This window comes from Diuraphis noxia, unplaced genomic scaffold (genome assembly GCF_037042655.1).
Source record: "Diuraphis noxia isolate RWA-SAM2 unplaced genomic scaffold, SU_Dnox_SAM2 contig0001, whole genome shotgun sequence".
Classification (NCBI taxonomy): domain Eukaryota; kingdom Metazoa; phylum Arthropoda; class Insecta; order Hemiptera; family Aphididae; genus Diuraphis; species Diuraphis noxia.
The window spans coordinates 98,370,873-98,384,456 of NW_028301711.1; the positions used below are offsets into that span (position 1 = coordinate 98,370,873).

At 33.8% G+C, this 13,584-nt stretch overlaps 4 protein-coding genes and 1 pseudogene across 4 annotated transcripts; 3 read left to right on the forward strand and 2 right to left on the reverse strand.

The window, feature by feature from the left end:
* Positions 1-13,584, forward strand: part of LOC149062665 (uncharacterized) — a 410,648-nt pseudogene that overhangs the window by 229,269 nt on the left and 167,795 nt on the right.
* On the forward strand, positions 2,238-2,642 carry LOC149062683 (uncharacterized). The gene has a single exon (XM_089215307.1). It carries the CDS (start codon positions 2,238-2,240, stop codon positions 2,640-2,642), a length of 405 nt encoding a protein of 134 aa, XP_089071433.1.
* On the forward strand, positions 4,436-7,011 carry LOC149062684 (uncharacterized). Its single transcript, XM_089215269.1, has 2 exons — positions 4,436-5,869; positions 5,927-7,011. Exons 1-2 carry the CDS (start codon positions 5,779-5,781, stop codon positions 6,634-6,636), a joined length of 801 nt encoding a protein of 266 aa, XP_089071395.1. The 5' UTR covers positions 4,436-5,778; the 3' UTR covers positions 6,637-7,011.
* On the reverse strand, positions 9,257-10,024 carry LOC149062685 (uncharacterized). The gene is made up of 2 exons (XM_089215279.1): positions 9,404-10,024; positions 9,257-9,340 (listed from the first exon to the last, which is right to left on the reverse strand). Exons 1-2 carry the CDS (start codon positions 10,007-10,009, stop codon positions 9,257-9,259), a joined length of 690 nt encoding a protein of 229 aa, XP_089071405.1. The 5' UTR covers positions 10,010-10,024.
* Positions 10,179-11,763, reverse strand: LOC149062686 (uncharacterized). Its single transcript, XM_089215258.1, has 4 exons — positions 10,724-11,763; positions 10,556-10,654; positions 10,404-10,493; positions 10,179-10,349 (listed from the first exon to the last, which is right to left on the reverse strand). Exons 1-4 carry the CDS (start codon positions 11,417-11,419, stop codon positions 10,278-10,280), a joined length of 957 nt encoding a protein of 318 aa, XP_089071384.1. The 5' UTR covers positions 11,420-11,763; the 3' UTR covers positions 10,179-10,277.

Sequence of the window (13,584 nt, forward strand, 5' to 3'; positions counted from 1 at the left end):
TGCCAACACCTAACACAAAAGTCAAGTTTGATAAAGTGGAACATACTCAGTTCCACCCGTTCATAATATTCGCTGATTTTGAAAGTATACTAGAAAAAAATAATGCTAATGCAGGTCCTAACACTAAGCTTATTCAAAACCATAATTGTATGAGTTATTGTATACATGTAGTATCAAATAACGTTCCTGAAGCGTTGTTGAAAAAATTTAAAACACCTAGGAAACCTATTGTTTATAGAGGAAATGAAAATACGAGTTACGATTCGATAGCTCTGCGATTCGTGAAAGATGTAACCGAAATTGCAAATCGAATTGATATGCTTTTATGTACAAATATAAGTATTAAGATGACAGCGGAAGACATTTTAAAACACTCTAAAGCAACAAAATGTCAGGTGTGCGATAAATCGTTTGTTTTAAACGATGTCACTAAAGTTGAAGATCATTGTCACTTAACTGGGAAGTTTAGGTGTACATTGTGCAGTTCTTGCAACCTTAAACTGAAGCGTCCGGACTTTGTGGCATGTGTGTTTCATAATTTATCAAATTACGATGCACATTTTATCGTTCGACAACTTTGGTTTGACAATAAAAAAATTTCAGTCATCCCCAACAGCGAGGAGAAGTATATTTCATTCACAAAACATATTAATAACCGGTTTAGTATTAGATTTATAGATTCGTTGAGGTTTATGAGCTCGAGTTTGTCCAGCTTGGCAAATGATTTAGTTGCGGCAGGTCAAGACAAATTTAATGAAACGTCGAAAGTATTCACAAAAGATGAATTACCATTAACAACGCGAAAAGGTTGTTTTCCTTATGAATATTTGAGCGATTGGGGCAAACTAAACGAAACATCTCTTCCGGCCAAACATACATTTTATTCCTCGCTTCAGGATGAGCACATTCCAGACGAAGATTATGAACATGCACTTAAAGTATGGGATAAATTTAAGTGTAAAAATCTGGGTGAATACAGTGACTTGTATTTAAAAATTGACACCCTCATACTGGCAGATGTGTTTCAAAATTTTAGAAATTTATGTTTTAAAATTTACGGCCTCGACCCGGCTTATTATTACACTGCCCCAGGGTTTTCTTTTGCATGTATGTTAAAACATACTAAAGTCGAGATTGAGTTAATATCTGATTATACGATGTTGCTCGCGGTGGAGAAAGGAATCAGGGGTGGAATGACGCAGGCTAGCAAACGATATTCAAAGGCTAATCATCCTGACGCAACCAGTTACGATTCCAATAAAGAACATAATTACATTATATACATTGATGCATGCAATTTGTACGGGTGGTCTATGAAGAAAAAATTACCTTTAAATAATTTTAAATGGTATGAAGGCGACGTTAATTCGGCGTTATCATTGTTAGAACAACTGGATGAAAATTCAAATATGGGTTTGATCTACGATGTTGATGTGTCATATCCCGATACTTTGCACGATGAGCACAATGATTTACCTTATTTACCGGAAAGAACAAAACCTGATGGCAGCAATGTTACAAAATTATTTGCGACGTTCCACGTCAAGAAACATTATGTTGTTCATTATATGGCACTCAAACAGTCAATTTCGGCGGGACTAGTAGTGGATAAGGTACACAGAGTCGTACAATTTAATCAAACTGCTTGGCTTGCACCGTATATAGATAAGAACACAGAAATGAGAAAAAATGCAAAAAATAAATTCGAGGAAAAATTTTTTTAAGCATATGAATAATGCCGTAAGTTAAAATATAACTAATTATTATTATTAATATGTAATGATTTATTTATTATTATTTTTTTTTTTTTTTACAGATATTTGGAAAAACGATGGAATCTAAACGCAATTGCAAAAAAATTGAACTCGTCACTGACGCCTTGAGGATGCAAAAACGTGTTACAAACCTACGTTTAAGGACGTCACAATATATAGTGAACATTTGTGTGCTGTACACCTGAAGAACATAGAAATAACATTTGACAAACCTATTGCATGCGGGATGGCTATATTAGATATTTCAAAAACTCTAATGTACGACTTCCATTATAATGTCATGAAAAAACATTACAAGAATAATATTTCTTTAATGTACATGGACACAGGTATTTTTATTCTTTGTATATAAATACTAAATATTCAATTACATTATTAATTTTTTCAGACTCATTCGTATATGATGTTGTAACAAACGATTATTACAATGACCTCGCATCCAATCCCGATATATTACATCGCATGGACACGTCGAATTTACCAAAAGATCACCCATGCTATCGAGAAGAAAGAAAAAAGGTTCCCGGGATGTTCACCGATGAAGTTGAAGGGAAATTCATTGATGAGTTTGTAGCCCTTAGAGCTAAATCGTATGCATTTTCCGTGTCTGGTTTAGAGACAATCAAAGCCAAGGGTGTCAAAAAACATGTAATTAAAAATAACTTGACGTTAGAAGACCATAAGAAATGCCTGTTTAATGAAATCGGTCAAGATCCATTCAGAGAAATGTATTCTATACGATCATATAAACATAGAATCCATACTATCTTATCTAAAAAGCTAGCACTGAATTCTTATGACGACAAACGGTATGTGCTCGAAGATGGAATTAACACATTAGCTCATGGTCATTACAGAATCGAGTGACTTGAGCTATATAATATATATCATTAAATAATAATTTAATTATATGTTTTACTCAATATGATGGAGAGCCTACAACAAATAAAAACACGGAGTCTTCATTATATATTTTTTTTCTTTATTTATAAACTTGCAATTTTAATCAATTGAAAATATGTATATAATATATATATATATATATAGTGTAATTTTACAATGTAGAAAAAAAAAATTATAATCTTAAAAATTATTAACATACCATTTTTTTAATGCAAATACTTTATACAATGTACATTGTTTTGGATTGAAATCCTTATGAAAAATACAGCATGGTAGTGTTTCTCCGTTCAATTGACAAAGCCGTGGACATTCCAAATTTTCAAAATTGAATACTGTGGCATGTGGCATAAACTCGTTGATAATTTGTTGTTTTTGAGAGCCCTTAACGTAAATTCTATCGAATTTTAACGATTGAAATATTTTCTGTATTTCTCCATACTCTACATCACCATATTCCAACGTTAAACCGTGATATAAACGCTTCAGCCAACTGTTTACGCTTCGACTTTTTGCATCTTGTTTTAAAGATGTATGTTTAAATATCCAATGTTGGTTGGACCATGTTTCAGTATCTACTATAGACATTTCTTTGATAAAGTACTTGTTGTTGACTCCTAGAATGCACTGGACGTCCAAGATAGCCGACGACATATTTTTAGATGAATTAGTTTTTATAATAATTTGTTGTACCGAACAGATTCACTTCTGAACTACCACTGAAACTAATTTTTAATATCATTCTTATTGATCCATGAATTGTGAGAATCGTCAAACCCCACCCACTTGACATATATCTGGTCCCCCTTCTTTCGTACAATTTTTTCAATTAAATAATCATTTGGATAATTGGTTTTAGATAATTCTTCGGTGTAAAAACAGCCGGCTATTGGACCATCATTATAATCGTGTAACTGATAAGTTGGTGGTATTGTTTTATTTATTTTTACTATTGTAAATATTTCTGTTGACCAATTGGGTAAATACCCTTTTGTGAAAACTCCTTTGTGAATGCTTATTCGAACTTTATCGCCGACATGAAATTTTACTTTTCTATTAGTGATTGTACGTTGTTTCAAAGTAACTAGTGAAGGATTTTCGTCTGCCTGCAATGGTGTCATCCCAATCGTTCTGTGTTTCGCATTGTTGTAATTATTGATTAGGTCAGGTAAAATTGATATCCATTCTTGTGAACCCAGAGCAGTAAATTCTCTATACATGTTTGTTTTTAAAGTTCGATTAAACCTTTCCACAAAACAGGCTTTTGTCGTGGAATATGTGCTATACTTTTTTATATTATGCTTAGTCATTAACATGTCAAACTTTGAATTATAAAATTCTTTGCCATTATCTACCTGCAACAGTTTGGGCGACCTATCTACAAGTATTGTAGACATGGCTTTGGTCACTTCACACCCTGTTTTTGTTTTCAATGGTACGGCCCAGTCGAATTTCGTAAAACAATCAATCACACAGAGAATATAATTATATCCTTTGTTTTTCTTTGAAAGTGGAATCATCTCGACCAAGTCAGCCTGCCACAAATCGTTTTTTCCATACACATTTACTCTTCGCCTCGTATAATTTTTCCTAGCCGGTCTGTGAAGTTCGATAGCTATGTTGCGTTTATACATTTGGTATTTTCCTTGTTATACCAGATTCGTACAGTTCTTCAAAAATAGATAATATTTCGTTTGAAACCCCAGTGTTTCCAGCAGATTGAGAGGCTAAAAGAAGTCGCAACCTATCAACCAGCTCATTTGGGTCATTCCAATATACTAAATCATGTGTTTGTAATTTCACACCCATTCCCGATGGAAATAGCTTGCGAATAATTTGCGTATATTTTGTACCACCTTTCTTAATTTTTGCACCGTCCTGTGTCAAATGTGCTGAAGTTTGTATTAGTATTTCTTTATATGTATTTAAATCATTATCAGTATATTGCATTGGATATCTGAAACATAATAACTCAACAAGTCCAGGCGTTAGCTGATAAGACGTATCTTTGATAATTATTGCGTTGTTTTTGAATTTTACTTCTTCTTGACCTAACTTGCTTTTTCCATTAGAATATTTTTTTGGACCATATATTTTATCTTTTTCCTCTTCTTCTAATGTACGAAAAATTTCAGACTGGCTATCGGATGCTATATATGGGGTACCTTCAGCTATAATTTCATTATTACCGGCTTCGGAATTTTGTAATTTGTTCAACGGTTCGATTATTGGTTTAAATGTTTGCGTTACATAAGATTGAATATCAGCTTCACCTCTTTTCAATGCTTCAAATTTACGTTTAATGTTTTTCTTGGCAATAACTAATTCGTTCAACACTGCACTTCTGTCTTCCATGGTTGAGAATGAACTACATTGTTTTATACAACGACAAATGTGTCGAAACCGTGTCGATACCGTCCGTTGTCACGTTCACAGTCTTTACTTATCACGACGAAATTAAATCTCCCCCTACTCCAACACAAAGTACAAAACTCTTTAAATTCAGAATAGTTCATATCACCCGAACAGTGTTCCATATAAACGTGTTTTAAATTAGTCTCGTCTTGCTTGAATAATATAATCATGTTGCTATTATCTCGAATAAGTTGTTTGGGTATGCGAGCGAATGATTGTGCTAGATAGAACACGTCGATATTGTTGTGTCTACAACGCGTGTAGTAAGAACGTACGATATTTTGATTTTCACATAAAATATCGTCAAATATAAAAACAGAATCTGGTAATGCTTTTTCTGGTGGGATAACCTCGTCGTTTTCGTGAAAAGTGAATAACTGAACGCCCTCTACATCTTTTAAAATTTCACAAAGCATTTTATATTTAGGTTGATCGAGTGTTTTCGAATATATATAAACGTTGTGAAAACGTATACCATTGATGTTAGTCAATAAAGCATAAATCAAATTTGTCTTGCCGCATCCGGAAGGCCCGACAACTAAAGCACGACAAGTATTCGGTAAAAGCTTCCCATGCCTCGATTGGAGACTCGTAGGCGGGTCGACATTTTCCACTGTGAGTTTTATTTCTTGATCTACAAACTTCATTATAAATACTTGGGTAATCTCTGTAATCTAATCATTACACGATGTCACCCGTTCGAAGAAACAACAAGAATAAAGGCGGAGGTATCGTGAACACTCTTATAAACAAATTACCATTTGAACTTCATTTACCGGGTAATTATAAACCATACAACACACATAACATTCAATATAATCGACTCATAATTTTAGGTTATCAGTACTGCGGCCCAGGTACAAAATTGAAAAAACGATTAGATCGCGGCGATAAAGGTATCAACCCCCTAGACTCGTTGTGTAAAGAACACGATATCGCTTATGATCACAGCAACTCTTTGACTGATCGTCAAAAAGCAGATTATATATTAGAAAACCAGGCTTGGAATAGATTCAAGTCAAAAGACTCTAATTTAAAAGAAAAGGCAGCAGCGTGGTTGGTCACTACTGGCATGAAGGCAAAACGAAAAATGGGTGCTGGATGTGGATTCAACGCAGCAGTCAAGGCAGCTAAAAATGTATTAAAAAAAAATATGAAAGAAAAAAACATGATGAAATTAACAAAAAAATGTTTTGTGGCAGCTAAAAAAATATTTCTTAAAAACAGCAAGAAAGCTCGGGTACCTCGTGTTATACCTTTACCGAAAACTGGAGGAATGTTACCACTGATACCAATTTTTGCCGGTTTATCCGCACTCGGAGCGCTGACGGGGGGTATTGCTAACGTCGTAAAGACCGTTAGCGAATTCAATAGAAATGAACCTACACATTTGGGCAGAGGTTTATACCTCGCCCCTAATAAAGGTGGCTCGTATAAGATCGAGAAAGGTAAAGGACTATATCTCTCTTCACAAGGAGGTAGTTCGTATAAAAGAAAGGGAGTCCATAAATCTGTGAAGAAAACCGTAAAAAGGAAAAAAAACTAATTACTACGTTACCCAAAAGAGCTTTGTACGATTATGAAATTATAAAACACGCGCACATAATGAAAATACCTCATTTCATCGGAGTGTTTTCCAGAGATAGGTTACCTAAACGTCCTAAGCATAAAGAATCGGCTGTTATCAATTTGGACGTTGAAAAAAGTACCGGAACTCATTGGGTAGCGTATAAGAAAATCGGAAAACAAGTAGAATATTACGACAGTTTTGGAAATCTACCACCACCACTGGAACTACAATCGTACCTCAGCGGATGTAAAATACAATATAATTACACTAGGCATCAACGTTATAACACATATAATTGTGGTCATTTGTGTTTGAAATTTTTATCATGTACACGATAACATTAAACGGTAATTCCAGCGAAATATCTTGTGATATTTTCCCGCCGTTAGAAGTACAAAATACCTCTCAGCTGTGTCTTTTAAGCCTGCAAACACATAATTCTATACCAAACGTAGAACCGGATTGCAATACAATAGGTTTTCACGATTCACTCGGAAAATGTGTGACTGTGACTATACCTACGGGATCGTACGAAATAATTAACTTGGAGTCGATGATTCAAAAACTATTACCGAATCATGTTACTTTGTTTCAACTCAAAGCCGATGGAAGCACATTGAAATGCTCGATGACGTGTAGTCATGATGTTGATTTCACTATTGAACATAATATATCGAAAATATTAGGGTTTGAGAATAAAGTTTATTCTGCCAAGACACTACACGAATCTGAACGGATAGTCAACATAATGAAAGTTAACTGTATAAAAATAGATTGCAATCTAATTTCTGGTTCATTCAGTAATGGTATACCGAGCCAGACTATACACGAGTTTTTCCCTTCTTCGCCGCCTGGACATAAAATCATAGAAGTCCCAAAACATCTAGTTTTCTACCGGCTTAATTCTTCGTCTATAAGTAAAGTGAATATAGTACTAAGAGATCAAGATAATAATTTGATCAATTTAAGAGGGGAGCCAATCACAGTTCGTATACAAATTAAACATTAAAATGGCTATTAAGTTCAACAGCTATATAAAAAGAAATGCTATCAAGAGTCGCTACAGTTCTACTAACAAGATTAATACGTCGAGACGTACGCCGATTGTAAAGAAACTAACAAAGAACAATCTATCATTTCTACGGTCTTTAAAAGTTCTATAATCATGGATGACATGTATTTGGACGTGGCCGGCGGATATGAAGATGAATGCAAAATAACTCAAATGCAGTACCACTCTTTCCTCCCCTATTCTTCAACAGCTTTATCCAATAACGACGAAATTAGAATATCCATTCAAAATATGGACGCTTACACTCTCCCCTGCGAGAGCTACCTCTATATTGAAGGTAAATTAAATATACCGGCAGATATTGCATCACATGCGAACGAAATTAATGCGAACGAAATTAATTTTACAAATAATGGTTTGGCGTTTTTGTTTTCTGAAATCCGGTATGAAATTAACGGTGTTGAAATACAAAAATTAAAATCTCCTGGAATATCATCGAGTCTTAAAGGGTTTTGCTCACACACACCGAATGAATTGAACAATCTAAAAAATGCTGCTTGGGACGTAGAAATGAATGTCAGTGAAAATAAAAATTTCACGTTAAATAACAAATTTGCTGGTTGTATCCCGCTCAAACACTTGTTAGGATTTTGTGAAGATTATAAAAAAATACTACTCAACTGCAACCAACAAATCATTTTAAACAGATCGTCTACGGACTCTGATGCGTTGTACGTTTCCGAGACCACTGCGAATGACAATAAAGAAAAACTCAAAAAAGTAGTGATTGAGCTGAGTAAAATTATTTGGAAGATGCCGGTTATCAGGGTGAGTGACAAAGAAAAAATAAAACTATTAAAAGTATTAGACTCTCGTAAACAACTCTCGTGTGCGTTCAGAAATTGGGACTTGTGCGAATATCCGGTTCTCCCTCAGAACACTTCTCATTCGTGGACGGTTAAATCGAGCAGTTTGCTCGAGAAACCCAGATTTGCATTAATTGGCTTTCAAACAGATCGAAAAAATAATTTATTTAATCCGTCTGGACGATTCGATCACTGTTACCTGAAAAACCTTAAAATACATCTAAATTCTGAAGTGTATCCATACGAAGATTTCCGTTCAGATTTCACAAACAACGTTACGGCCATTTTATATAAAGCATATACAGATTTCCAAAAATCATACTACGATAGAGAATATAGTGAGCCTCTACTGTCAAAAACCATTTTTGAACAATACGTACCAATCATAGTCGTAGATTTATCACGACAAAACGACAACGTAAAATCGTCGACTGTTGATTTACGCATCGAGTTCGAAACAGGCAAAGCCATTCCAGCGAAGACTGCAGCTTATTGTCTCATTTTACACGATCAAATTATAACTTATAACCCTTTTAATGGTGATGTAAGGAAATTGTAAATAGTTTGTAAATAAAAATACTTTTTTTAAACATCAAGTTGTTTTTTATTATCATCGACCAAAGCCACAATAAAAATGTAAGTTTAAAATATTACATTTTTTTTTTTTTTTTTTTTATTTATGTACCACCAAAGTCACAATAAAATATTACATAATTAATTATTTTCCAAAACTCAATCTACGGCTTGCTATTTCCCTTTCACGTGCTACGAATGTTCTTGTCTTAGGTCTGCTGACTTCAGGCTAAAAAAAAAAAAAATGTTTTTGTTTAGTATAAAATTATATGCAAAAATATGTTTGTATTACCTCAATTTTTGCCGAATAAGATAACCAGCCTCTTGCTAATTGTTTGAGTGCTTTGATTTTCAAATCTGCTATTAAGCAAGTACCTGCGACTGGAATACATTCTTTCAGTTTCCTAACTTCGATGCGGTTCAAATAATCTTCAACATCGGTTATGGCTGTATCTTTAGATAACGGCATTTCCTTTCCGAGAAACATTGAAATCTTACATGCCTGATCCAATGCAGTGGGCCGTGTGTACATTGTTTTCATCTGAATAACTTCTTCAATGGCACCACTTAACTGTAAGATCCTTGCAACATTCCCTTTTGTCAACTGCACATTCTGGTCTTGAAGCAAACATTTGATTGACAGTATGTTGTTGCCGTTGCATTCTTCGATTGACATCAATTTAAACTCCTCTAACAGTAAATGTGATGGTAGTGAAAAATTGATGTTTTTAAGTAATACATTAAGCGATTCATATAAGTCCACACTCATTTTTACACATTGCATGTAACTTGTAATACATACAACACAATTTAACAAAAAATCCGGATCTAGACCTATATTTATAAGAATATTATCGTCCACGAAAAAAGTCGAACAGTCGATAAGTTGACTAGCCATTATGATGGATCAAACGCACAAATTGTCACTTCTTGAAGAGCGGGTTACGACTGACTTGTCCTATGCTCGTGTCACACGTTTTATGCAGTGCTGCCGTGTGGAGCGGGGATTAATCCCTACTCTATCCTTTATGGTGGGGATATGTATAACGAAATGAATAACACACATGTTATGATATAAAGAATATTTATTATCATCATTAATAAGATATTATTAAATAAAAAATTAATTTCGTATTCCTCTGAGTTGATTGAGACTTGCCGTCTGTTTAGTCAAACAAAGATGGTGGGGATGGTGAAAATCTGTTAAAGTAAGTCGGCCCATCGTTCTCGTCAACAGCCTGTAATAAAAATTTATCAATATCCGTTTATCAAGTAAATAATGTGTGTATTACCATAGGTTTGATTTTCCGAATTGGTGCCCTCGTTGGTAAACTCGAACGTGTTGAAAAGTATTCTCGAAACGCCCTTTCCTCGTCAGCACCCTAAAAATAAAATAACGGTTAACTCGAGAAAAATATTTTATTTTTTTTAATTTTTAAATTACCCGTGACTGTGATAAATCGTTTTCGTCATGTATAATCGACGGTGACAAAATTGAGTATCTTGGTGGCGATATGTCAACGTTAAAAGCTTCCGTTTTATTCTGTAATAAAAATAAGTAATCATGATACGAAAATTTTAACTATCGAAATATTTAAATAAATTTTCATACATTTATAGAGTTATTCAGCTTTTCCATCCATTTGATTGCCAGCTGTTCAGTTGCGAGTAATTTTATCTGATGTATGAAACTCTGTTTGTTTTTCGGTAAATGGCTTGTGATTAATTCGGCATGAATTCCTTTTGTTATTGAAACTACTTCTTCAAGTTTCGCTGATTTATCAACATTAAAATCGGTTTTAAGGCAGTCGGTTATTTGATCGATTTGATTTAAAATAATAGGTCGTGTGATGGCGATTTTCATTGTTATGGTTTCAAGAATTGTGCTCTCTAAATCTTGAATTGTCATAAGATCTCTTCGATTTAATATAGTTCTACATCCGTCTATTTGTTTAGACTCCATGACCAAGACATTATCTCCCTTATATACCATACTCGTGAGCAAAACAAATTCATCTTCCAAAAAAATAATTTTTTTATAACGTACAGTAGTATCCAGAATGTGAGATAAAACATGGCCCATCACTGAGTAAATACGCCTCAAGAAGTCTGGAGAAATATTTACATAGCGCGACGGTGTAATTATTTGCACGATGATATTGAACTCATCTTTTGAATCGAAACCAACGTTTAAAAATTTACGGTTTTCAAAATCTATTGTAAAATTAGTGCAATCGATAAGTTCAGTCGGAGATGTAGGCGCAACATATTTGTACAACCGATTCATTTCACTGATTGATCCACCCATAATAACACTGTTATAAAACTCGCGACTTGACACTGTTAAAACAAAACTAAGACTGAATGTTCATACACTGAATTATTAACTAATTGTTTCGAGTATGGTGAGGATAATAACTTATAGTGGGGAAACGGTTCTGTAGTGGGAGACTATATCAAGTATACCTAATATGAGTGTTTTATATATGTATACCGTGGGTTAGGTCACGTCCGACGGCGGCACCTATGGCGGGGCAGGGAGCGGTGGGATGTGGTGGCGGTGTGATGTGGTGGCGGGGCGGGGAGCGGTGTACCGACGGCGGCACCTATGGCTGGGCAAGGAGCGGTGGGATGTGGTGGCGGTGTGATGTGGTGGCGGTGGGATGTGATGGTGGTGGGATGTGGTGGCGGTGGGATGTGGTGGCGGTGGCGGTGGCGGTGGCGGTGGCTGTGGTGGTGGTGGCGGTGGCGGTGGTTCCAGTAGTGGCTTTTTTACCCTACTAAAGAAGATCGAGCCAATTTAAAAAAGTAACTTCATTCACATTCACATTGATAGGTATTATCCGACCAATGAAAAATATCTATTTAATTAAACAATTAATTAAAAACATTTTAAACACTTGACAAATATCTAGTTAAAATGTTTAAAATTATCAAGTACAAAACCATTGTTATAATTTATAAGTCTTTGGCGTATTTACAGAGGCTGATGCTTTCAGTAGACAAGCCCCCGTGGTTTTCTTTGCTGTTAAAAAAATAATAATAAAATCTTTTTTTAATAAATGACTACAATATTTATCAATATTATTATGATTATCTTCAAATCTATAAGAAAATACACTGTACAGTGTACAATGTACATTGTATATTTATATGAAATACTGTATTTTTGAACAAGGTTTTATAATATAATAGATCTGGGACTGAATAGGAATATGGGGAAAAATGTCAGTTACTGCAAGAAATTAGTGATATATATAGGGATTTTAATAAAAAGCAAGTTAAAAATATAAAAAGTAAGAAAGATAAAAATGAAGGGTATACAGGGTGATCCATTTAAGTGTGTACACTAATTATCTCGAAAAGTATTAACTTTTTTTGAATTTTTTTTTTTTTAAACTTCTAGGTTTATGTTTTTCTAAAACCGTATAATATTTTAATTTTTTTCACCCTTATATTTATTAGTGAAACCACTATCAACTTTTGATTTTCAAATGGTAACATATAATAAAAATATCATGAATTAATAATCCCATTTTTATTGTGAATTTACGCGTTAACATTTTTATTTTTCAATGATTCGTTTGCGAGATACAGCTCCTCAAAGTATTGGTGGTTGAAAGTCGGTACCGCTGGAAAATTTTAATTTGTAAAGCCCAGAAGCTATAACTGATAAATTCGATACCGTTCGAACTAACTACCTAAGGTACCTAACATTAAACATATTGATAATTGTTGTGCTTTGAACCTCATTAATTGAATGTCGAGCTATTAGTACTATTACACCTTTATGCTAATTTAACCATTAAAGCTACGTTTTGTTGACCTTGACTGTCGCACCAAATCCCCTCCATAATCAATATTACCATAGAACAATAATAATCGTATTACAATTTACAATTACCGATATTTGGCGATACCTTTATCATTATTTATAATTATCTATGATGACCAAGGTGTATTGATAAGGTGTCGTCACTCTGGACCCCTATACGTATACACTCTTGATTGAAAATATTACCACAGTTCTATAGTCACCAGAGCGCGCTTCCTGTCCTATGAAGGCCTATGTATTCATACTTTTAAATGCAAAATGTCTTAAAAATTACGAATTATAATGCTATTTTTTTTTAAATTGAAGTTTAGTATTTACTACAACAATGAATCATAATAAGTTTTTTTTTATTGAGTTGGCATAATAAATTGGAGCCTGTAATTATACATTAAATTTGCATTTTAATCATTTGCAATATTTTTTATCGAGTAGACATCAACTATAAAATATGATGTATAATTTAGTCACTTATTCTTTGGATATTTGCATCCTTCTTAAAATCTTTAAATTAAATTAAATCTATTATGATTCTGCTCCTAATTTTAATAGTAGTCTGGTATAGTGAAGTATTACTTTCTAGTGCTCATAAAAAACTCTAAAAACATGTTTAAAATATTTTGCATATTTTATTATATGAT

Excerpts from the sequence above, each read along its gene's own strand:
- LOC149062683 (XM_089215307.1), top strand. The coding sequence starts at position 2,238 with ATGGACACGTCGAATTTACCAAAAGATCACCCATGCTATCGAGAAGAA.
- LOC149062684 (XM_089215269.1), top strand. The coding sequence starts at position 5,779 with ATGTCACCCGTTCGAAGAAACAACAAGAATAAAGGCGGAGGTATCGTG. Across the intron at positions 5,870-5,926 it reads ATTTGAACTTCATTTACCGG|GTTATCAGTACTGCGGCCCA; the intron begins GTAATTATAAAC and ends TCATAATTTTAG.
- LOC149062685 (XM_089215279.1), bottom strand. The coding sequence starts at position 10,009 with ATGGCTAGTCAACTTATCGACTGTTCGACTTTTTTCGTGGACGATAAT. Across the intron at positions 9,341-9,403 it reads CTTATTCGGCAAAAATTGAG|CCTGAAGTCAGCAGACCTAA; the intron begins GTAATACAAACA and ends TTTTTTTTTTAG.
- LOC149062686 (XM_089215258.1), bottom strand. The coding sequence starts at position 11,419 with ATGGGTGGATCAATCAGTGAAATGAATCGGTTGTACAAATATGTTGCG. Across the intron at positions 10,655-10,723 it reads AGCTGAATAACTCTATAAAT|AATAAAACGGAAGCTTTTAA; the intron begins GTATGAAAATTT and ends TTTTTATTACAG. Across the intron at positions 10,494-10,555 it reads ACGATTTATCACAGTCACGG|GGTGCTGACGAGGAAAGGGC; the intron begins GTAATTTAAAAA and ends TTTTATTTTTAG.